The following is a 26,615-nucleotide window of genomic DNA, read 5'->3' on the forward strand; positions in this document are numbered from 1 at the left end:
AGCACACCACAATATGTAGAGGCAGCACGTTTTTATTCTTTGCAATTGAGAAGATACCAGTTGATATTTGGGGAGGGTCATGGGAAACACATATAAAATATAGGGAATTATTTTGGCAAATAAGGCTTGATGCGGGTAAGTTCCCCAGCCTAAATGAAAACATTAGCTTGGCCCCAGTATTGAAAATGAGAGCAGCTAAGTGATAAGTATAAATACCTTACAGGTTACTAAGTTACTATTATTCTTGTTTAATAGGAAATAATAAAGTGGGGTTTTGGAGCCCTTTAAACTTTATTTTGATAAATGTACATTTATTTGATGATATGTGCAGGTTGGTGCAACATTGAGTGTTTTTCGTTACATATAAAAATTAACATTTTGCTGAATATGTGGGCATTTATTTTTTCAAATGTGTTATCTTTTATACTCACTGTTTAGAACCTTTATATGATTATGGTTTAATTGAGTACTTTATTAAATAATTATGAGTTTAGATAAATGTATTGTTATACATTTTTTGACTTTCTAAAGTCGTAAAATATTGTCCAGTTCTTTATTACTATGGAGCAATATGGGATTTGTCCAGTAGATGGAGGAATTAGCCAAAATTGCATTTTAGTGAACATTAGGCTTTAGTTATTTATTATTGAATTTTGAACTTGATTATTAATAATTGTAATTTACAACTTTATTGTTAAATATATATTGGGCAGGATTCACAAAACCTCCGTGTAAGAGTTAATATGTCTTACACGGAGGCTGCAGTTAAACGGTGTGACGTCAGCATGCCATGCATATTCATGAGGTCATGCTGAATCACACCCTAGACTAACACGGTCCGTGTAGGAAAGTAGGGGGCGTGTCCGCATGGCGAGTTCTGCAAAGGGACATGCCCCAGAAGAGTCAGAGTCCTGAAAGTAAACTCCCACGAGCGAGTCCGCGGAAATGTCAAGAAACACAACACCACACATGCCCCCACAGACTATAAACCCAACTGTAATGTAAAACGTAAAAATAACAGTTTAATTTTTTTTATATAATTTCAAAAATGTTTGCCCATAGTTGCTCTCATTTGCGCGGGTGTGCCCTCTGCTCAGCCACAGTTAGCAGTCACTGAAAAGCATATAAGATCTAAATATGCAAATTAAGCCAAGTAGCAATAGTGTAGCGGTAGAGACGTTGGCCAAAGAGGAGGTAGTCACGGTTCGAGCCCCAACAACATCATTTTCTATTTTTAGTGAAATAAGCATGGAACAATCCCCTGAAATATATGTATATATATATATATATATATATATATATATATATATATATATATATATATATCTATAACTATAATTTAAATAAAATGTAATGAAATAGGCCATGTATTTTTGAAGAAATCTGACACAATAAAATAAAAAAAATTTTATAAGTGCCCATAGCTGAGCAGTGCTCTAACAAGCTGAGTATGACTGCCCGCAGGTGAGCAGATGTTTAGCAGGTGTAATATGAGTGCCCGGAGTTTAGCAGTGCTTTATCACGCGTAAAATGTGTGCCCGTTGCTGAGCAACACTACACACAGCGTAATATGTGTGCTCATAGCCAAATAACGCGTTACCCAGCGTAAGCCATTTGCGCTGAGCTGCGCAGCACGCCAACTGGCTTACCGATGAGCAATGTTAAGCAAGCTGTATCAAAACCGCCTTTACACAGACACACCTTCTAGCCTGTCTAGACAGTAGTAAAATAAAAAAAAAGCAATGGCCAGGCTCAAACCCAGGATACTGTGCACCACAGTCAAAGTACTAAACCACTAAGCCATGACAGTTGTACTGAGAAATGCAGTATTAGCATATATATATATAGGAATGAATGGAAATAGAAGCATGACAAAGCAAGTTTTTTTAAGCTGATACACTTCCAAAATGGCCAATCACAGATAAGTGCGGGAAAACCGGCATATATAAGCCCCATAGGCGGGAATAAACAGCATAACTGAATGTGGAACCCATTCGCAGTCAGGATGGCAGGTGTAGGAGAGGGCAGTCACTTCCATGCACAGAGGTGTGGTGTTGAGGAGTCCAAATATATGATCTGGCTCCTAGTCCACGATCATGAGGCTCAACTCATGCAGGGCCAGGTTCCCTGGGGTGCATACAAGGCAGAGGCGTGGAACCGGTTGGCACATGATCTCACCAGTGCCACAGGCATACCAAGGACTGGTGAACAGGTCCATCACCACCATGCGGACCTGAAGAGACGTAAGCAGGATCAACTGAACCGTTGGATCCAGGAGGCCCGGAAAGTGCCAAACGCCCCACTACTGAGTAAGTATCCATGTAATTAAGTATGTAAGAAATTTATCTTAGCCTATATTATGGAGATATATGTTCCAATATTACTTAATTTATATCAAAGCTGCAGGTGTCCGTTCTATGAATCGTCGAGCCTATGCTGATAGGCTGGTGCGGTTGTGCCACCAGGCAGGTTAGTAATTATTTTGATGGAATTGTTATAGAATATAAGTGAGACAGCTTGTAAAAGAGTTCAGTATAGTCACATATTAATAACGTTCAAATAAGCCTAGAAGAAAGATTCTGCTAGTACTATATGATTAGATAAGTGATGCAGCCTGTAATCCAGAAATAAACATTAAATAAGTGTCAGATAGAGATTTTTCACCTGTATTGTAATATCAGATAACCGCTTCAGCCTGAAAAACACTGGTGAACAATCTACACAGGATAGACGTGTCAAATACCCCTTTTAAAATCTGCCATATGAAATAAATGAGTCTGTTGGAAAGGATTGTTGTAACAAGTAAGAAATGTTAATAACGCCTAGAATTCAGTACCCATCATGAATTGTAAAAATAAAACAAGTGAGAGTGTGAGAAAGAGATATGAATCGACCAAGAAAGCTGTAATAAGTCTGGAATAAAGTTATACTGCAGTCAGTACATTATGAAATGAATGAGACAGCCACAACCAAAGAGTGAAATGGGTTTAAGAAAGTACTGAACCTGGAATGTGTCTGTCCCACAATTTGGGTATGTTGCTGTACCCTTGCAATATGGAGATAGTATGGTTGTATGAAATACTGAACATCCACAGTTGTCTGGAGCCATATAAATCAAATGTAGCAGGATGCTGTACCTGAACACAACCAGATATGAACATGTATAAATAAAAATGGAATGTATATTAATGTAGCAGTAACATTCCCACCATCAACATTCCCAAGGTTACATATAGGAAACTGTACTAAGACATGTAGGGTATATATATATATCTGCAGCTACTAGAAATGTACAGCATATGTATAGGTAGTTTAAGTTGTTAATGTAATATTTCTTCACCCTACCCTATTTCACAAATAATGCCATTCCACACCAAACTGGGTATGTGTATTCAAAATTAATTCCCATGGACATTTGTCCTGTTGGTTCATACATATCTGCATGTACATTGATGCATGTGCCCTGTTCACATATCCAAACCTGATGGCCTGTTGCCATCAATCAGCCCTGCATGCTGTTGGATTGTGTACTGTTGTTTTAAATATGCATGTGTTATGCTTGCTGTTCAATGTTTGGAATTCATGGGTGTTTGGTTAATGGGAAAACTGATGCATGCTGTTACAACTAATTTTGAATGGTGTTGTTTGTTACTAACCAAAATGTCATAAACTACTGCTAAACATAGGACAAGAGGGAAGGCGGGTTCCAGCGGTCCCACCTCTCCCACCTCAGCTGGCGAGTGCACCTGGCACTATTGCCCAGGCCGGAACCTCCTCTGGTGGCCCTATGCCATCTTTGGGTGGAAGCACTGCAGGGGATGGGGCTTGTCCACCCTCTGCAAGCATGGCCGGAGGAGAACGTCCACTCACCCTCCAAAGTGTCCGGTCTGTGGTGCATAGCGAGATCAGGCATTCTGTGCTTGAACCCCTACGTCAGCTTGAGGCACGGGTGGCGCAACTCACGGGTGTGCCTGCCCATCCTATACAGCCCCTAGCACAGCCCCATCCTGGGCAGTGAAGGTGCAGTGGTAAATGCCCATGGGTGGGGATCTCAGTTCCACTGTTGCCATCTGTGGGCTCATGGGCTCATGATATCCAAACATCCATCCCCGTCAATTGTGTTTCCCCCCCACATGTGTCATACTCCGCCCCTGTATGCGTCTTGTTTGTCTTGTCTGTTAACCTCCCCAACCTACCTCCCCAAATATACCTACTTCCTGTACCTCATATTCCACTCTCACCTGAAAAAAAATAAAAAAAAGGGCACTCTGTTCCCACAAAAAAATTACGCCCCATACATAGCTGCCCATTTTGCAGACATGTCTGCTGGACATGTGAACTGGTAATTACAATTGGCTGTACAGCATATTTTGTTGTCCTCACCCCTGTCTCAGGGGTGGAAGGTTTCAAATGTCACACCAAATTACACACATATGCACAGCTGTTGCCGATAAAGAAATGGGCAGCTATTGGCCTTTCCTACATCCTTCCTGCAAATCCCGAGCTTGTTTTCCTACTGTCCTACCCTCTTTGTGCCCCCTTTTTCACCACTTTCCTATCTCCCTATTTTCTTTTCTTTAAAAGAAATTAGCGCGGGTGTGCGCAAGAGTAAGCACTTTTAAGCAGTAGTCAGCGGGTGTGCGCTTGTGTGCGCTTAGCTAAGTGTGTGTGCGCGAAGCTAAGTGACAGTGCGCATGCGTGAGCACCGCGCAAACCACCGCTAACCAGCGTACAACTGCTTAAAAGTGCCTTAGTCCCTCTGAATGACAAGGCCTGTAGTCTGCTCAGCAGCAAAATAAAATTCCTCTGACAGTCTCGAACCCAGGACCTTGGAAACACTAGTCTGCATGACTTACTACTAAGCCATGACTGATATACAAGAACTTGGTGCTGAAAGCAATATATCATGAAATAGAAGGACGGAATGTAAAGGGAATATAGGAAGGCTATTACACAAAGCTTGTTTCTTGTATCTTTACTGGCAATTCTTGTGGAAATGTATTACATTAGTGTGATAAGGGAAACAGCCATGCTAGTAGGTAATAATGTGACAGTAGCACCTTGCAAACCCCACACACTATCAGAGCAGGATAAACACTGCCATATTTGAATAGGTAAGAGACCAGACCTCCCAACTGTGACTGATTTACAGGGATGTTCCTGATTTGCAAACAAATGTTAACTGTGCCCCACTGACTCCCTGTGAAATGTACCAACAGTAGGCAGAAAGGTGGGGAATCCCATGTAATGGTAACTGTCAATAAGTTAAAGTAGACACTACTTGCATGTCAGAAATGGTGTAGTAATACATATGCTCAAAATACCCCACAGTCACAACTGAAGAATACCTGAAATATATCACGGGTGTATCCCACTGATATGTACCATTCCCTGAGGCTGCTCAAATATGCACCTCTGAGTATCTGAGGCCTGCAAGTGTCAGAAACTCACAGGCATATCAGTCTGTCTGCTGTCACACACTGTGTGAATAGCTGTAGAATTGATTCCACAAGCACACCCTCATGTAGGAGTACAACCCAGAAATATCAAAGGATGTAGCCATCTAATAAAATAAGGACAGTATAGCAGTTTACAAGCACTGCATGTGCCTGATATTCATAACTGTTAGTAGAAAGTACAAGGCCCCACTACTGCTCAGCAGCAAAATAAGATACCCTTGTAGGTGTCAAACCCCACACCTTGGCCTTACCAGACTGCATGCAGTACCCACAAACCACACCAAACATATAAGAAATTGCTGCTGAAAGAAATATATCATGCATTACAAGGACTGAATGTAAATGGAAAATAGGAAAGCCATAGCAACACATTCCAGTAAAGACACATAGCAGGCCTTCAAGGAGTGAATGTAAAGGTTAAATAGTGAAGCCATAGCAACAAATTGCAAGAGCTACTGTTGTATACCAGTTAATCCACAAGTCCCACAGGAAAGTACATACTCCAATGTAAACAGTATTAGTATTATTAGGTGTGAGTTAGCATACACACTGAGAAGAATGAACTGGAAGAAGCAACAGTCAGGTTTCAGTACAACATGCATTTCAGTGCCTACAACACAGCCTTAGATATGAGAGATATACCAACCTTTTGACTCACAGAACAGTGTCCACAGCAAACCAGCATGGTCCCCACCTTGTAAAACTGAAAGGGCTATGCCTACCTAACCTAACATTTTATAGCACTGTCCTGAAATCACAGTGAGAACTGCAATTACCACACAGCAGGCCGCATGCAATTAGTAAATGCTGGCTAACAATTGGTGCAGAGGCCATCATATGCACATGTGCAGATACCTCTAAAAGCAGCCTGTACTCACAGTCCACACATGGAATAATATCATTGCAGCAACTGGAGGGAGAGAGAGAGACAAACAGAGAGAGAGAGACCAAAAAAAATAAAAAGAAATACAAATAAAAAAACATCAAGACAGCAGCAAGCCAGCAGCAAGCCATACAGCAGCAAGGCAGCAAGCCATCAGCAAGCCATACAGCAGCAAGGCAGACAGCCACCAGCAAGGCACACAGCCAGCAGCAAGCCATACAGCAGCAAGGCAGCAAGCCAGCAGCAAGCCAGACAGCCAGCAGCAAGGCACACAGCCAGCAGCAAGCCATACAGCAGCAAGGCAGCAAGCCATACAGCAGCAAGGCAGACAGCCAGCAGCAAAGCGCACAGCCAGCAGCAAGCCATACAGCAGCAAGGCAGCAAGCCAGCAGCAAGCCATACAGCAGCAAGGCAGACAGCCAGCAGCAAGGCACACAGCCAGCAGCATGCCATACAGCAGCAAGGCAGCAAGTCAGCAGCAAGCCATACAGCAGCAAGGCAGACAGCCAGCAGCAAGGCACACAGCCAGCAGCAAGCCATACAGCAGCAAGGCAGACAGCCAGCAGCAAGCCATCAAAAAAAGCAGTCAGAAACAAAGGTAATGTACACTACATAATCTAATAATCTACATACTGTGAACCCTCCATATGTGTTAGCAGTCAGTATCTATATGTATATGAAGATGTACATAGGGCAAGGGACATACTGCAACTGTTAGTGAAGGCTGGACATACATATGTAGTTGAAGGTTGATATGTGCACATATCAATGTAGGTTGTAGTACAACGTACAATGTAGGTTGTACAGTAATGGATGTTTTGAAGTATGTTAGTGTGTGTATTTGTATGTGTAAATAAAATATATATATATATATATATATATATATATATATATATATATATATATATATATATATATATATATATATATATATATATATATATATATATATATATATATATATATATATATATATATATATATATATATATAATATACATATATGTGTACATAGATAGAGAGGTATGTATAAATAGATAGACATACATAAATAGATAGAATATGTATATACATATATATGTAATAGACACATACATATCTAGATATATATAGATACATACACATATACAGACAGATATGAATGTCTAGAGATATGTATGTATATGAATATCTCTCTCTCTCTCTCTCTCTATATATATATATATATATATATATATATATATATATATATATATATATATATACTGAGAGAGGCACATGTGTGCAGATGTATTGCAACAGGTGCCTGGTGACAAAAGCATGGACTGAACACCAGTGTGGATACTGGAGTACCGTACCCCATTCCAAAACACTATGCCATATGAGTCACCCTGTGTAAATGTTTGACAGGAGCAAGTACAATCACGTTACATGTGCCCCAAGGAGCAGGGTCACATAACACAATGCTGCCCTAGGCCCAGGGCCAATAGCATAGTACCTACCTATGACACAATGCACACACACATGTACTCATTGCAATACCAACTATGTGAGGTGGAATGAGTGTTCCACTGACTGTGTGCAAGGTCTGCAATGGTGTGATTGCTCAGCATGACTTTGTGTCTGTCATGGTAGTGTGTGTCCTCGGTGTGAGGCCAGAGAAAGCTGTGTCAGTTATTGGGATACAAACATACTACATTGCCATACTACATTGCCATATGATGTGCTGTGGTTCCCTGTATATGACTGTGGTGTAGGTAGGGGTATGGCAGCAAAGACTAGGGTGCATTACCATTGAAACTGTAACTGTGCATTGCATGCATTGCATGGGATGACAATATTCCCCATCCATTAGCTTGATACATACCCCCAGTGTGAGGTTGTGCATTGGACCTCAAACAGTGTGCCGAGTGCTGGTGTATACTAGTTTGTTGTATGGAGTGTGGCATGCACTGTCACACAGTTGTTGGCTGAGCACTGATATGTGTTAATTTACATGTGTATCCCCTGATAGACAGACAGATGCTATATATGGCAGTTCAGTGATAGCAGTACAGTAGAGTATTATGTGTGCCATATTACTTGCTCACATATTTTTCTTTTCCTTCCAGGGTGATGGTGCATCAGTGCAACCCCTGTTATTCAGCTGCAGAGGATGAGGAGATACACCAGAGCCTGGTGCGGGATTTTTCAACACTCTTTTCCCGGACCAGCCAGAACCAGCAGGAGAGGGCTGAACTGTGGAAGACCTTGTCCGTCGGGTAAATGACATAGGCATGCATAACCGGACATATGAGCAAGTACGCCATCACTGCAGTGATTTAATTAGAAATGTCCATCAGCATGCGTCTGATATCCACAGGCAACAGCTTGCCACAGGTGGTGGGGTACCTATCCACCCCCCCCCTCACCAGACTGGAGGAGCTCCTCCTAAGTGTTGTGGCTCCAGCCCAACAACAACAACATCCACAGACATGTGTAATGATGGAGGCTGGAGTCACACAGCATGTGGACATGGAGTGTGCAGGTAACATGCCATATCTGTAGTTGACTGTTCTCTGCACTAGTAGTTTATGCATGTGTGAGATGTGTACTGTGTGTGTAGCTGTTATCCTGGAAATTCCTCTGCAAGATTGATATTCTCAATATCATCAGTACACCTGTGAAAGCCAACTGTTGTACTACTGTACTGTATCATACTCACAGTATCAATGGCACAGTTGTGCCCACTGACAATAACTGTCTTATTTGTGCAGGTCCCTCTGGAGTAACAGCAAGGCAGCCAATCCATGCTGGTGCGTGTGTAATAACAATACTATTAATACTAATGATAATAATAGGAATAATACCCTCAAACAGATTGTGTATGTGTTGGATTGCAGGTGTGTGTGTGTGTGTGTGTGTGTGTGTGTGTGTGTGTGTGTGTGTGTGTGTGTCTGTGTGTGTGTGTGTGTGTTTGTATCTCATGTACTGAGGAGTGCGCATGTGTGCATGTGCCCATGTGCCCATGTGTGCATGTGCCCATGTGTGCATGTGTGCATGTGCCCATGTGTGCATGTGCGCATGTGCCCATGTGCCCATGTGTGCATGTGTGCATGTGCCCATGTGTGCATGGGCGCATGTGCCCATGTGTGCATGTGCCCATGTGTGCATGTGCCCATGTACCCATGTGCGCATGTGCACATGTGCCCATGTGTGCATGTGTGCATGTGCCCATGTGTGCATGTGTGCATGTGTGCATGTCCCCATGTGTGAATGTGCCCGTGTGCATCTGTAGTAACATTGTGTACACATTGTAAACTGTGTTTCCTGTCTTCCTCTCACAGGTTCTGGTGTTGCTCTGGTGGAGTGCAGCAGGGAACCTGAAGCCACTGCTGGGGATAGTGATAATGATGATACATGTGTAATGGCACAGGGAGATGTGACATGGTCTGTTGTTGGTCAGCCAATCAACAGTACACAGCAGTCAACCCCATCACTGCGCACAGTCATCCTGCCAATACATCCATTGTCACCAATGTCCTTAGCTGAGGGATAGCATACAGTGGGCATTGACCAGGGTAATGTGGTATCAGTGGCACATGCATCCCCTCACAGCAGCCATGGCCAGAGTCCTGACATGGTACCACACTGGCAGATGTCCAGGGGTTCTCGTGGGAGCATCCGTGGTCATACTGCCCCTGTCAGACGTGCCCACAGAGGTCTTTCAACCTCAGCTATGTTCCGGGCTATAATGCAGGTACAGGCACATATGGAACGGTACACCAGACAGGGTCTGAGGGAGCTTAGAGCACATCACACTGCTATGAATGACACTATGCGTTACGTTGCGGCTGCCATCCGTACTGTCGGCGAGGTCATTGACAGACGTTGGGGGGACACATTAGATCTGTTCCACAACTACATGTCCATGAGCCAGGGCAATGCAGGATGGTTGAGGTGTCGATGTGGACGTATGCCAGCAACATCAGCAGCTGGCAGTCGTCGGGGACGACAACAAACCTGCAGCTACTCCCATAGTGCCAGTACCAGCCCCAGCAATGCTGGGTCTGTGCTGTCATCAGACCACCCTAGGAGACCACGTGCATGTGGCTCTGGACAGTCCCAGCAGGGACATGTGTCCAGTCATCAACCAACTGCTTCTGATGACAGTACCCAGTCTGGCTTAGGACCTGATACTGTCCGTAGCACCCCTGCCAGGCACAGGTAGGCACAGGTACCGTATCCATGACGAGAGACAGTGATCTGTATGACCTGGCAGATACAGTCTGTGGCTGTCCACAAACACCCATATATGGCAGCCATGAGGTGGAACTGTGTGCATGCATACACACATGCATAATGCTAACACCTAGGGCTAACACATATACACACACACACACGCACACACACACACACACACACTGCATCAACATTGCCCCATGTTGCACTGTTGTCCCTCACTAACACACACACACACATACATGTTGATTGGATGTGTCAGTGGTAGACACAGGCATACCAAGTACACACCCTGTGCATATGATGAAACTGTGCCACCTCCTGCAATCTGTAACATTGATGCAGGAACAGGATAGCATGGTGCTGATGCACAGGGTGACTACATAGAACTGTAGTAATATTATCATGTTGTTAACAGTACAGTGTAATGATATCATTGTGGGTATATCCCAGCATGCCTGATGCATTCACAGTATGATTGTCATTGTAGTTTTTTATACACCACTGTTAATTACAACAGTGTAATGTCTGCACATCTTTGCATTCTAGTGGTAAGGCTGAAAACACAAACCCACCTACATAGGTAGCACAGGGGAGAAGAAAATGGAAGTAATGATACTCAATGCCAGACATGTAAACCGCAAGATGCATGCAGTTCAAACTCTACTCAGCATGGAGAATGTTGATATCTGTGCAGTAACAGAAAACAGGTTCAAGGCTCCCAAGAGCAACCTAGCACTACCAGGTTACACCTCATACCATGCTTGACAGCCCCAAAACATGGAACTAACTATGAAAGGAGGGTGAGTCTCAATAAATGTCAAGGATACCCACACCCCCAGGTTGTTGCCACAGCATGAAGCATCACAGACTATCCACGTGCAACTAACAGTGGGTAAAACTGCCTTCCAGTTCATAGCCTGCTACAGACCACCCTCCTAAACCCAGGAAACCCACTTGGCCTACTTAAGAACACATGAATATATGAAGGTGTCTCCAAACACCATTATATTGGGCAACTTCATCTACCCACACATAAACTGAGTGCATTACTGTAGCTCCAACACCCTAGGCGAAATGTTCCTAGAATTCATAAACTCAAATGCTTTGAAACAAATTGTTACCACTCCCACAAGAGGGGAAAACATACTGTACTTGATCATCATCAACATGTGGACTCTATGCTCCAGACCAGAAGTGTATCCCTCACTGTTAAGATGACACCATAGAGTAATCTCACTGTATATTCACATACCAACCGCAGCCCCTGCACAGAAAACCACAGTGAAAATGTTGTGTAAAGCAAATTCCATGTATTCACATGAGGCAGGCTTCACACATGGGAACTATTTAAGGTCACAGGTACATATCTCTATGTGGCACACACATACCTCATGTGTGCATTGAAATTACTGTTATAATATATGTCATACAATAATAAAAGCAACACCCACCACACATTGACAAACTGTGTGACAAAAACACATATGACATTTGTAGGATTCAAACCCCTAACTAACTATGTTATGACACTTGAGAGAGACACATTAGCGGAGCGTGCTCTTCGAATTACTGGGAGGTTTCCCTTCCCCTGCTATACTTATAGGGTGCTGACATCATCAGTGTTTACAAAGAGGAATGTACATCATGTAGTGTGTTATTCCAGTTGCCAAAAGGGCCATTTCTTTCAAAGAGAATTGCACACACCCTGCCCCCAAACACACACACACTGAGCATTTGCAGGATTCAAATCCCTACCTAACTATGTTATGACACTTGAGAGAAACACATTAGAGGAGCACACTCTTCGAATTACTGGGAGGTTTCCCTTCCCCTGCTATACTTATAGGGTGCTGACATCATCAGCGTTTACAAAGAGGAATGTACATCATGTAGTGTGTTATTCCAGTTGCCAAAAAGGCCATTTCTTTCAAAGAGAATTGCACACACCCTGCCCCCCCCCCCAAACACACACACTGAGCATTTGCAGGATTCAAACTCCTACCTAACTATGTTATGACACTTGAGAGAGACGCATTAGCGGAGCGCACTATTCGAATTACTGGGTGTCTTTTCTTCTCCTGCAGTATTTATAGGGTGCTGACATCATTATTTAGAAAGCGGTATGTACATCTATTACTATCCCTCAGTATGGGGGATAGCATATATATGCACTAACAGATGCCTACTTCAGGGTCACATATGCACATCAGCACTACCAGGTTATGTTTTATACCATGCTTCGTGACCACAGGACTTGTAACACACAACACAACCAGTTCAGACCACCCCTCCCATATCCAGGAACCACACTTGGCTTCCCTGGGAACAGTGTAGGATATGAAGGTGTTCACATACACCATTACAGTGGTTAACTTCAGGTACATGAATATTGAGTGGGGGAACTACTCAGGCCTCAACAACATCACCCTACAGCCACTACAATTTGTGCATCCATGTGCTATGGCAAAAACACTCACCACAGCCACAAGGGGGAATACATATTGGACCTGACCATCACCAACATGGGGACTCTATGTTCCACACCAGAGGTAGACCACCATTGTTAATATCTGACCATAACCAACTTTCCCTGGACATCCACATCCCATCCCCACCCCCAGGCAAGGAAATCACTGCAAATCTTTATCAAAAGCAGACTTTGCACTTGTGAAGACTGGGGTGGAATACTTCAAAGGACCCATGCTGGAGGATTATACAGGCCAATCTGCAGAATCCTTGACAAATGCATTCTATGAGCATCCAGAAGGTTTGCATTGATCATGCTATCCCAAATAATACCAAGACTCCTCCACAACAGGAGACCTGTCTGGTTTACACCAGCCATATATAAGCTGTACAACAGAAGAAGGGAGCTAATACATTACAGAGCAATATCCCACAGAGGGAGAACATCTCTGAACAGCACTGGCAAGACACTTCAATCCCTCAAAATCATCACTTGCAAGTGTTGACAGTGAAATTGTCCAGACACTGCAGATAAGGCTCCCCTCAGTGTGGAATTGAATCCCAATTAATGTTAGACATAACCCCTCGCCAACCCTCTTCCAGCATACTCCAGACACATGGATGTGACATTGCAAATTCAACCCCTGGGATCTCCACTGTGTACCTGCTTGACGGAGGCACAGCACACTAGCCTTAAATGGTGCCTTCTGTGACCTACATTACAGAGGCACAGTAGCCTACTGTACTGGGGAGGCAGATGCCAAATACACTCTGGCTAAGCTTATGTATTGCCTAGGGCAAACAGCCTAGTATTGACCTCTACACCCATATGTTTAAGTTTCAGATGCACAATATTTGTTGCTGATAAATTGTTTGCAGGTCTTTATTGCCATAGCTTTCCCTGTTTATATAAACAACTTGTGTATCTGTGGAAGATGTTTGAATATGAGATTGATCCACTATATTACTTATGTCTCTGTTGTCATTTAACTGTGTGCACTGGGCAGATTGCGGTATTGTGGGAGGTTCCTGGCTTAACACATACAAATGCCAGATATGTGTAGCCAACTGCTATACTGAGACATGGCCTAAGTGTGTGAGCATGCCCAGTTCAGGCTTTCCATGGCTTGTTGCCTGACATATGTCTCATTTATCAAAGTGTGCGAGCGTGCCCAGTGTGACCTTTCCATATGTTGAGATCTGAGGTCCACCACATTTGTGGTTGTGTGTGAACTTCAACAATATTTCACATTTATAGTTGTGTGTTGGAAGTCATGTTGTGTTCTTACTGCCCAACTGCTTTGTGTCTGAACCCAACAGGGATTATGCTGTGCCTGCAGGGTTTCCATGGGATAGTTTGCATACAGTTGTCAGCATTCTTTCATACTGACCAAACACTGTAATATCGTATAGTGTACTGGTTCAGTACTTTCACTGTGGTGGACAGTATCCTGGGTTTCAGTCCTATCACTGCTTTAAGTATTCATACTGAGCACACCAGACTGGTTAAGGGCCAGTTGTGCAAATATGACCATGTTGCATTTTGTTCAGCTATGGCCTACTTAAACCAGGCTTGTCCAACATTAGTAGTGCATTCCGCAACTTGGGTGGACATTGACAAACACTAGGCTATGTGCCCTAGGCCATTTATAATGCTAGTCAGAGAGTGTGTTTGTCCTTCAACACACATTTTAACTGGAGTTTGGCATGACATTTTTCAAGGTTAGTATACTGTGCCTCTGTCTACCCGTGACATAAAAGTGATACCCAGGGTAAACCTACCATCTCCCATCCACTCATCAAGATTCCTCTTGAAGAGAGTCAATGAGGGACTCTCTGGCTAACCTGGACTGGGAGTTTACTCAAGAGTGGAGGGAGCTTCTGGGTTATGGATCAATCACTACAGCATGTCCTACTTATGTCAGTGCTGAGGTTCAGGTCTCTCATGTGCATAGCTCACTGGCATTCAGATTTTACAAGGTGCAGCATGTGCATTGATTCCAGCTTGGACATGGCTTTATACATCAGGCACAGATCACCTCTGGGCAGGCAGTATGACACTGTGTGGTGCTGCAGTTTGTTTAATCAGGCAACACATGGCATCTGTTAGAGCCCTTTGAGCCTCCTGGTGAGGTACTTTTGGGGTCTTTCCAGTTGCTGGAGGTGTCTGCTAAGGTACATCCCACAAGGGCCATTGTACTCAATTGTGTGCCTGATGCAGGATGACTGAAGAGGCACGATGACCTTTCCCTGATCTCGATGTGAATACCTGCATGATTAGGTGGGTATATAATATGTTTCTCTAACCACTACGGCCACATGGTTGTCAAATGCAAGATTTCTATCAACTTGTGTCCCCAGGTGTCTTATTATTTCTAAAGTACTTAATGGGTTAACACCTATGTGGTAATTGGTTGTCACTTACTGTTTTTCCAAAGGGGATGACTATACACTTTTCTGCATTTAGCTTGATGACATGGCTCTGGCACCAGTTGTCTGTTTCTATGAGGCCCTTTTGTAGGATGCTTGTGTCAGCTGGAGGGTCAGATATGGTGCCCAGTTTGTAGTCATCTGCAAACTTGTTCAGACACAGTCCTTCCATGTTGGCCTGTACCTCTGGGAAATATATACCAAACAAGGAAGGTCCCAGGACCGAGCCTTGTGGCATGCCAGTTGTAGCTGGTTTGGAGTCTGACATGGCTGCAGCATTTCTGACCATGTCAGTTCTGTCCTTGAGCTGGTTTGCAACCCATCTACTGACATAGGGGTTTATATTTAAGCTGGTGAGCTTATCTATAATGAACAAGTGGGGTATTGTATGGAAGTCTTTTGCAAGGTCCAGATAGGCTGTGTGGACCACATTCCCCTCATCAATGGCCTTGGTGACTGTTTCAAATGAGTCAACCATATTTAAGGGGCAGGATCTGCCCTTAAGAAAGCCACACTGGGTAGGGTCCAGTGTCTGTAGGTCCCCAATATCTTTATTTCTGAGGTCCATGATGATCCTTTCCATAGCTTTGCAGACCAAGCTAGTCAGGATTCTGGGGTGATAGTTTGCAGTATCCATTCAGGCACCACCTTTGTGGAGAGGGACCACTGTTGCTGTATACTGCTCTTTGGGTACATATCCTGTGGTAAGGCTGAGATTGAGCAGTAGTTTTATTTGGTGTTCCATTCTTCTTGGAGTTCATGTTGGACGCAGCCCAGGACACCATCTGGTACCACTGATGATGTGTGTTTTGCTTTGGAGACGCTGGCTGTTACCTGAGCATCTGCAATGTCAGGGGGCTAGCACTCTGCTGGGATAGATATTTGGGCATTTGGTGGGGGGGGGGGGGGGGATTTTGCACTGAACCCTCACCAAGAATGATACCTCAGTACAAAGACAAAATGATCAGCTTTAACAATTGGCTCAATTACTGGTGTCATTCAAAGGGGATCCAATGTCTGTCTGCTTGGGATGACATGCTTGACAAGCCACGCTGTTTCGCAAGGGGCGGCTTGCACCTGTCACCCCTGGGCTTCCGGATATTGGCCAAGGCTCTTGCCACCCCCATAGTGCCTTTTTTAGGCAAGGCTCAAAAGACAAACCCACCTCCTTAGAAAACACAAGTGGAAAAAAACTAAGGGTGATGCTGCTCAATGCCAGAAGTCTAAACCTCAACATGCACGCTCCCAAAGCCCTCCTCAGTATGGAGAACATCGATGTCTGTGCAGTGACTGAAACCTGGTTCAAGGCTCCTGAGAGCACCCCAGCACTACTAGGTTATACCTCATATCATGCTTTTCGGCCCCAAAACTTGGACCAAACCACAAAAGGAGGGGGAGTATCCATATTCATCAAAGATACCCACACCTCTAGGTTAGTGGCAACACACGAAGCTTCAGAGACCATCCATGTGCAACTAACCATAGGCAAAACTGCCCTACAGTTTGTAGCATGCTACAGACCACCCTCTCAAACTCAGGAACCCCACTCAGCCTTCCTGAAGACACTGGAGAGTATGAATGTCTCTCCAAATACCATCATATTGGGAGACTTCAACTACCCAAACATAGACTGGGAGCATTACTCAAGCCCCAACACCCTAGCCCAAAGGTTCCTAGAATTCATAAACTCAAATGCAATGGAACAACTAGTCACCACTCCCACAAGAGGAGATAATATACTAGACCTGATCATCACAAACATGGGGACACAATGCTCCACACCGGAAGTATACCCCTCATTGGTGAGATCAGACCATAAATTAATCTCACTGGAAATCCAGATCCCGCCCCCACCCCCAGCACAAAAGACCACAGTGAAGAATTTTTCAAAAGCTGACTTCACACTTCTAAAGACTGAAGTGGTATCCTTCAAGGCCCCTGGGCCATTGGAAACCACAGCCCACACCACTGAATCCTTTATAAATGCTTTCTACAAACACATTCAAGAATGCATGGATCATGCAATCCCAAATAAAATCAAGACCCATTCCCCCAAAGGCAGGCGTCCTGCATGGTGGACCCCAGCCATAAACAAGCTTTACAACAGGAGGAGGAAGCTACTACATGACAGAGCAAAATCCCAAAAAGGGAAGGCATCTCTGATCAGTACTAGCAAAAAACTACGATCACTCATAAAATCATCCAAGGCCAACTTTGAGAGAAAAATCACAAAAGACACTAAAGACAATCACAAGGCCTTCTTTAGTTATGTTAGAAACCTGGGTGGAAACTCCCAGATATGCTCAGAGTTAGTCCAAAATGACAAAAAATACACTGAACCCACAGACATTGCCAACATACTGGCAGACAGGTTCAGTGCAAACCCCCCCCCCCAAAAAGGGGAAATATCAATCCCAGCGTGTAGTCTCCCTGACATCTCAGATGCCTAGGTGAGAGCCGCCCTCTCCAAAGCTAAAAACACAGCATCAATGGGACCAGATGGTGTCCTGGGTTGCGTGCTACATGAACTCCAAGAGGTACTAAACCCACACATAACGCGGCTGTTTAATCTTAGCCTTACTACAGGATACGTACCCAAAGAATGGCGTACAGCAACAGTGGTCCCACTCCACAAAGGAGGTGCCTCTATGGACCCTGGAAATTACCACCCCATAAGCTTGACGAGCCTGGTCTGCAAAGCTATGGAGAGGATCATTATGGAACTCATAAACAAAGACATTGGGGACCTACAGACACTGGATCCTACCCAATACGGCTTTGTCAAGGGCAGATCCTGCCTTTTGAACCTGGTTGACTTTTTTGAGACAGTCACTAAGGCCATTGATGAGGGTAAGGCGGTTCACACAGCCTACCTCGACCTTGCAAAGGTCTTCGACACAATACCCCACTCGGGCATCATAGACAAGCTTACCAGCTTAAATGTAAACCCATATGTCATAAGATGGGTTGCAAACTGGCTCAAGGACAGAACCCACAAGGTCAGAATTGCTGGAGCCATGTCAGACCCTAAGCCAGTCACAAGCGGTGTCCCACAGGGCTTGGTCCTGGGACCCCTCTTGTTCGGCATTTATTTTTCAGAGGTGCAAGCAAACATAGGAGGATTGTGGCTGACAAAGTTCGCAGATGACTGCAAACTGGGCACCATAATTGATACTCCAGCGGACACAAGCATCCTTCAGAAGGGCCTCATGGAAACGGAAAACTGGTGCCAGAGCCATGGCCTTAAACTGAATGCCGAAAAATGTATAATCATACCCTCTGGGAAAAACAATGTACCCACAAAGTACCACATAGGTGGTAATCCATTAAGTACAGAAGAAGTAATCAGGGACCTAGGGACCCAAGTTGACAGAAACCTCTCATTTGACACTCACATTGCCAAAGTGGTTAGGAAGACCTTCTATATTGCCCACCTTATCATGAAAGGATTCACATCTAGATCAAGAGAAGTCATTGTGCCCCTATACTCTTTCCTTATCAGGCCCATAATTGAGTACAATGCCCCATTTGGGATGTACCTTAACCGACACCTGCAGCAGTTAGAAAGGCCCCAAAAGTATCTCACTAAGAGGATCAAGGGTCTCAAACATATGTCATATGCTGCCCAGCTGAAGAAACTCCAGCTCTATTCAGTTGCATACCGCCTACTCAGAGGCGATCTATGCCTGACATACAAGGCCATGTCCAATCCAGAATTAATGGTCATGCTCCACCTCAGAAAATCCAAATCCACCAGAGCCACGAGAGCGAGAGATTTGAACCTCAACACAGAAATAAATAGGATGTGCTGGAGGGACAGATTCATGTTAGGCAGAGCCCCTCACTGACTCTCTTCAAGAGGAATCTTGACGAGTGGATGGGAGATCGTAGGTTTACCCCGCGGGTCATCTCTGTGTCACTACTAGACAGAGGCACAGTAAACTAAACCCTAAATGGGCATAGTATTCTCATTCCAAGGGGTGGCGAAAGCCACACACACTCTGGCTAGGCTTATAAATGCCCTAGGGCAGATAGCCTAGTATGAACCTAGGGTAGGATGTTAGTCAGGGTCATCAAGTTTGCATATACTACATGGTGTTACATTGCTTAACGCATGGCAATCATGCCTCAGGTGGTGCTGCAGGGCTGTCTATGTTGGATGCACATACTACACTCCCTGTACATGTTTGAAAGCAGGTTGTGTCAACTTAGGCATCCCTTTTACTATATGTATGAGTCAGAGAGAGGTATCACTTCCAGGGTTCCTACTGAGCCAGTGTATGTGCTATGCATTGCCTCTTTGCCAAGGCCAAGGCATACTGGGCACGCCTCCTTCTGCTTACTGGGGCAGGCTCAGGTTGTTCCTCCTCCGAGTCACGCTCTGCCTGTGATGGCCTTGGCAATGGTGGGGGGCTGTTTGGCCCAGCCCTATGCTGCTACTGCTGCAGCTGTTTTTGCAGAATCATATTATGTAGCATAGCACATACCATGACAATTTGGGTACATGTAGTTGGTGAGTACTGCAAGGCTCCACCAGATGTGTCCAGGCACTGGAACCGTGACTTGGGCAACCCAAACACACACATTTTGTGTTTGTGCATGTGCCTCATTATGGCATTCTTGTTCAGGTGTGTGTGCATTTCTGATGGGTGTCATCAGCCACGGCTCCAGTGCGTAGCCAGCATCCCCCACTAAGTGACCATGTGGGATGTCCCCATTGGCAAATGTCTGGTACAGCTGCGTCAAATGCCAGATATGGGAATCATGGTAGCTTCCAGGGCAGCCAGCACACACATTCATTATTATGCCCTGGGCATCACACACAACCTGGCAGTTGATGGAGGCGAAGTCCTTGTGGTTAATGTAGGCTCTACCCCGCTCACCAGCTGGTGCTTTGATGCGTATATGCGTGCAGTCTATTGCACCCACTACCTCAGGGTATTCCGCTATTTGCTGGAAGAGATGCATATTGCTGGCCAATACCTCACAGGAATTGGGGAAATATACATAATCACCAACATGTGCTGACATGGCATCCAGGAACTTGTGCAGTACCCTGGATGCTGATGCCTGTGATATCCCCATCATATCACCAGTTGGTCTCTGGAAGGTACCTGTTGCTAGTATTCTTAGGCCAACACATACCTTGGTTTCCACTGGGATGGGTTCCCCTCTGTTGGTTCTGTGTGTGAGGTGTGGCCTGCACAGCTCAACAGTTTGCTGTAGGAGGTCTCTGTCCACTCTATAGCGCTCCACTATCTCCAGCTCATGTAACCCCTGGTAGGTGACCCTGGGCCTGTACACTCTTCTCCGTCTCCTCACTGTGGGTTGTCCAGCAGCATTTGCATAGTCACCACCCTCAGCATGTTGCATATGTCTCCTTATAACAGCTATGGCAGCCCCTAGCATTTTTGGTCTGAGTGAAGCTTTTTCAGTTTTCACTTCTAATAGCTTACTCCTGTGTTGCAGTGTCTCTTGAGAGAAACATACTGCACTGTTGTTTGCAGAGTTTTAAGTGCTGGGCTGGGCTACTGTTCTGCCTGTGTAATTGCCTGCTTCTGATTGTTTTCACCTGCTAGCTCTGCCAGTATTCCCTGCTAGCGTCCTACTATTTCTTCTGCTTCCTTTTTCCTTTCTGTTTCCTCAGGGGGGAGCGACGCGCATACAAGCGAAAACACGCTCACAGCGGGTAACACGTGCGCACACATGCTTAGATGGACTAGAATCTGCTTATTCAGGTTAAAACGCGCGCACAGCAGCGCAAACAAGTTTACAGGTCTTTAAACAGGCTCCTACATGCTTACTCTGCCTTAAACATGCGCACTTATGCTTACACGCCCGCACTCTATCTTACTCAAGCCTCTTAGCGCGCACACGCGCGCATGCATGCCCAGCAAGAAACTTTGGTGTTATCCATAGCGTACACCTTCCATTTCTTGGCTTTCACATGCCTACTTGTTGACTCACCTCCTTCAATGATGTGTGACTGACATCTTTCACATGCCACTGTGCTCCAATGTGCTTCATTTCTTTCATGCATACCCCCCTGTGATGTCACCTATCTCCTACTCTGTTACTCCCCCTTATCCTACTCCTATACTCCAGGGAATGTGCTCATTTGCTATGTGACAGTGCGATTCACTATCTTAACACTCATTTACATAGGATTGCCTACTAATGCTTAGTTACATGTCTTACACTCAGCTTCCCCCCTTAGCAACCCCTACTTGGTGGCCATGTTGTTTTCAGCCTGCTATTCCCTTACATTGTAAATTCATGCTTGGCATAAAACCCTGTTTTTACAGCGCAGCCTGTTTGCATGGCACTGCGCTACGTTTAAATGTTTTCAAAAAAAAAACATTTTTATTTCATTTTTGCATGGGGGTACATTGCCAGTGGTCACATATTTGGCCATTGGCATGCTGCCTGGAACATATGCAACCTTTATTTGGAGCTGACAAGGCTCCATTGTGTTATTTGCAGAATGGTACTTAGTTGTCAACTGAGTACATTTCTGCAGATAACACGGCTCTTACACGGACAGGTTTCTGCTTCCTGGATCACTAAATTACCTCATTTACATGCATTTCGGTGGCAAGTGAGGTAATTAGCATATCCACGCCCTGTCCGTGTAAGAGCCGTTTTAGGAGCTCTCTTACACGCCCCTACAGACTGTTCCTGGATCGCTATGGCTGCATGGAGTCTTACATTACTCTTAGACTCCATGCAAGCCATCGTGTATCCTGCCCATTGTTTTTACAGTTGAGAACTGTTTTAAATTTAATTTTTCTGTATTTAATTGATGGTGAATGCTAAAACTGAATCTAAGATTCCATTGGTTGATTTATTTATATTAACATATATAAATGGTGTGGCTTATTGCTTTGGTTGCCTATCTATTAATTTTTAACTTCACAAACCCTATTAGCATGTGTTATAATTTTCCATAGTACAACATTGGAATCAAAATATTTGTCCCTATTCTGGCCATTTCAAAAGTGGCTAAAAGTCCTCCACTGATGGTTTTCCTCTTAAATAATTTCTTCAGCCATTTCATCAGGCATGTTCTACCACAGTGGATCCTATTATGTATAGGAATAAATGTTGTATGTCCTTATTTATAATTTTATTTCATTTTGTATAGAATATATCCCAACATATTTTGATGATCACATTATTAAAACTATGACACGTTTCCCTTTCATTCATAAAAAGCACACCATCAGAAGGTCTTAATTTCAGCTGTCATACTTCTATTGCATATCGCGACTCCACCATCATCATCATCATCATCATTAAAATATGCAGCCTCACTTTATTTCTCATTTTCAATAACACACTTTCATTACCTCAGTGAAAATGATTTTATCTGTGGACATGTAATTTAGTTTGCTGTGTATATAGCCACAGATATTAAAGAGGTGTCTTAATAGATTACTTCTTTATTATTTCTTAAACCACAAACTATCATTTGACTCTTGTTTGATCATCTCTTATACCACAAACTATTCTAGTTCTTACTAATGAAGCATGGAACTAACTAAATTCACAGATAAGCAGCTATAGTCTCTGCAAAATCTTGTGCCCCTGTAAAGCACAAAAGGCAAATAAAGATAAAGTTATTTCTCCGCTTACAAAAATTACTAAACATGTCTTTAACTGCTGCTGTTTTGTCTATCTCCTCTTCAGGAATGATAAATGCTTTAAATACTTTCAAGGTTTCTTCTTTAGCAGTATGGATAAAAGGGGAAAGCTGTACCACTCAGGGCTTGGGCACTCTGTTTACAGTAATGAATAAATTCATTTTCCGGATCTACTTTTTTTTTCTAAATTGACTTACAGTGAAACATTTTCTATGGGTTCCAGATATGAAAAATATGAAAATCATACTTCTGGATTTCTAAAGCTACAGATTCTCAAACAAGTAATAAAAAAGACTTTTGGCTTTTCCTGGTTAGGGGTCGCTACAGTGGAACTCCAGTCCGCTCATGATTGGCAGTGGATTTTTATGGTGTCAAGTTGCCAGCCCGATGCCCAACCTTCAATGAAGGCATGCCCAATCACGCTCACACTTACTACATGTCTTTAATGTCACTCGACTGTGGGGAGGACATGCAGACTCCACACAGAAGAAGACCCAGCCAAGAATCAAAAGGGATAACCTCTTGCTGTGAGGTGACAATGCTAACTGCTGCACCACTGCGGCTGACATTCTCAGACAAGTAATATACTGCTCTAATTCCACAAATAGTTCTTCATGTCTGATCTCCAGAAAAGTAATATTTAGATGTTTTCAGGACATTAAATAAGCAAAACAGGTTGTGTGGACATGTTGGGTCCCTATAGACATGTTGGTACTAAAAGTGCTGACAAGCCGAAAAAAATATCCTGAAATTTCAGGAAAAGAGTGAATCTTGAAGATTGCTGTTCTCTTTTAAACTTCTTTTTTCCAAGGGGGCAGGCCCCTACACCACCCAAACTTATATATACCAACTCCCATATTGTCATACCTTGGAGAAAAGGGAATATTCTAAGAAATGACCATCTCAGACTAAGTATATCTACGTTTTTCAGCCACTCAGTCTCCATGTTTCATGATGCAGGTACTGACATTTCAGATTGTTAACCGATATATTACCAGTCTCAATGGGGGCTTCCTGTAGCTAGGCAGAGAAGAAAACTTAACACACTTTGCATCCTCAGGAAATAAACACATAATTGTGGCTAATATAACAAGTTTTGGAATATGATGTAAGTGGTATCATCAACCAGCCCCCAACATGCATACACAGCTATAGCATTCTAGTATTCTCTTTTTGTATTTAGTTAAGCTTTGCTGCAGTTATAAATTATGCTAATATGACTAGCAGAAATAAGTTACATCTCCATATTATAACATCAAATTAACTTCTTCAATATTTATGACAAGATCAGGAAAGTATCTTACAAACATAATATCATAACTTCAGTATATCACATACAATGAGGATGTGGTTATGAAGAAAACAATTCAGACCTTTTCTCTGGCGTTCCTGATGAAGGTGAACATCTTCCTATCAATGCTGTAAGCCACCTTGAAAGATTTTACATACTCTGGACTGCCAGCCCGGCTGGCTCCCTGTGTCATAATCCCTGTCACTCGCATCTTCCTCTGTAGGTCAACCTGTGGAAGGAATAACATTAGATTATATGCACAGACATACTCTTCTACAAAGACAGAAATGGCATCTAGATACAGCTGCAATCTTACACTAATAAAATTTGCAGGTAACTCCAAAATAAGAAACATGTCTGCTCTTATGAAGGATTTGTATTATTTATTTATTAATGTTATTTATTTTTCTTATAATATTCCTGTATCTTTGACTCGGCCAACATTCTGGGGGCACTGTGGCTACACAACTCTCACAAGCCTTCACATTAAGGTAAGGACACAGAAGAAAGACATTTCAGAAAATGGCAATAAAAATGGTGCCTAGCACATAGTAGAAGCCATATACAAAAATATACTTTAATTAATTTATATGTAAAGCCTTAATAAAGAGAGTGAGGACACATGATAAGTAACTTGAAGTTCTTTAAAGGAATGTACTGAATTTAAGTGGGTACCATCTTTCAATATGTGGGATTCATAAGAAAAAGTGGTGGCCACTTGAGGCTACAAGCCCTATAATTCTGGGTATAAAAGGCAGGATAATATTTGCCAGAAGATATTCTAAATGACTGAAACAGTATTATTGATAAGGTAAATTAACTAAAATGGCAATGGAATTCAAGAATACTTGAAAAGACAAAACGCACTTCTTAAAAGCTGGAAAAAGGAAAAAAAGCCAACAAATTGTTGGAATACAAACGGCAAAACAACACTTTAATAAAAAATAGTAAAAATATAAAACGTGAGCACTTTCACAGAGTCCTCTCTGCTTTCTCAGACATACTACAGTAACTGCTGCTCTTGTTTAAATAATGATACATCTAGGTCACAGCCAATCAGTTGACAGTATCTTGATTGAATAAATAAAAGTTTAAAAGGCATACACTATATAAACACTATATAAACAATCACATCATATAAATAATGGACTAAAAATGTGTGTAAAAAACTGTAAAAGCATGCTCTATAGAACTAGATAGTGATAAAACTGTAAAATATATGTATAAATATTAGAAGATGTGACCAAACATAGTAATCAATGTTTCAAAGCCCTGTTCCTGAGAAAAGGTTTCAGTGAAACCTTGCTATTTAGTCCAGGTGGTCTGTCAGCCTGAAATCTAATTATCCATTCTTGTTCTGAGGCTTCGTTCGGTCTTGTTGTTCATGTTCCCACCTCTTTTATTATCTTGTATGATGTGTAACACTAGAAATTTGAAGGTGTGTGTGGCTCCCTCCTGTATAACATGCATCGCTAATGCACTTGTCTCTTTTTTATTTTTAATGTCTCTTACATGTCCTAGGACTCTATCTTTGAGCAGCCGATTAGTTTTGCCTACATAGTAGGCTGGGCATTTTGTACAGAGACCAAAGTATACAACATTCTTACTATGACAGTGTGTATAAAAGCATGTATCAATGCTGAAAGTTCCTGAAGAGAAGCAAACAGGTTTAATTTTTAATATTTCCTCCATTTCTTTGACTGAAGTACAAAAAACTTTATTGAACAGAGGCTTGAATTTAGTTCCTGCCCAGAGAGTAGACTTGGTGAATGTGTTAAAGAACTGAAACTATTTGGCAGGACCTGACTTTAAAAGCTATTTTTAAGGTGGATCCAATGAATATAATGTTTTTAATAAAACCTAGTACTTTTGTTCCTCCCAGTAATTCTGGGATTGATTTATTCATTGATGTGTGTGAAAAACAACTAAGGAATGTGCTTAATCAAGCTACCAATGTTTTTTATAATTTATCTAAATGTGAACAGCAAGCATTAAATGACTTAAAATGCTTTAAAAGTGCTGAAATACGCCCCGTAGATAAAGGTGGATGAATTGTTATTTTAGATAAAGACAAATATATTGCAAGTATGTTAGTACATTTAAGTAACACCAATACCTAATGTGAGATTTCTGCAACTCATGTTAAAGCCATTACAGATAGACTGCAAGTTTTTTTGTTTGATATGTTAATAACAGGCATGATTTCTGAGCCACGTTTTGAATACTTCGATATAGAGTAC

General features: G+C 42.9%; 1 protein-coding gene across 2 annotated transcripts in view; it reads right to left on the minus strand.

The window, feature by feature from the left end:
• The window catches only part of MFGE8 (milk fat globule EGF and factor V/VIII domain containing), an 873,429-nt gene that overhangs the window by 375,787 nt on the left and 471,027 nt on the right, over positions 1 to 26,615 (minus strand). For both annotated transcript variants that reach the window (XM_044078195.1, XM_044078194.1), the window contains exon 7: positions 24,458 to 24,604. In XM_044078195.1, coding sequence (XP_043934130.1) covers positions 24,458 to 24,604 — 147 coding nt within the window. The remainder of the gene's footprint in view (positions 1 to 24,457; positions 24,605 to 26,615) is intronic.

Source organism: Protopterus annectens, chromosome 7.part0 (assembly GCF_019279795.1).
Source record: "Protopterus annectens isolate FY-2018-M chromosome 7.part0, PAN1.0, whole genome shotgun sequence".
NCBI classification, from domain to species: Eukaryota; Metazoa; Chordata; order Ceratodontiformes; family Protopteridae; genus Protopterus; species Protopterus annectens.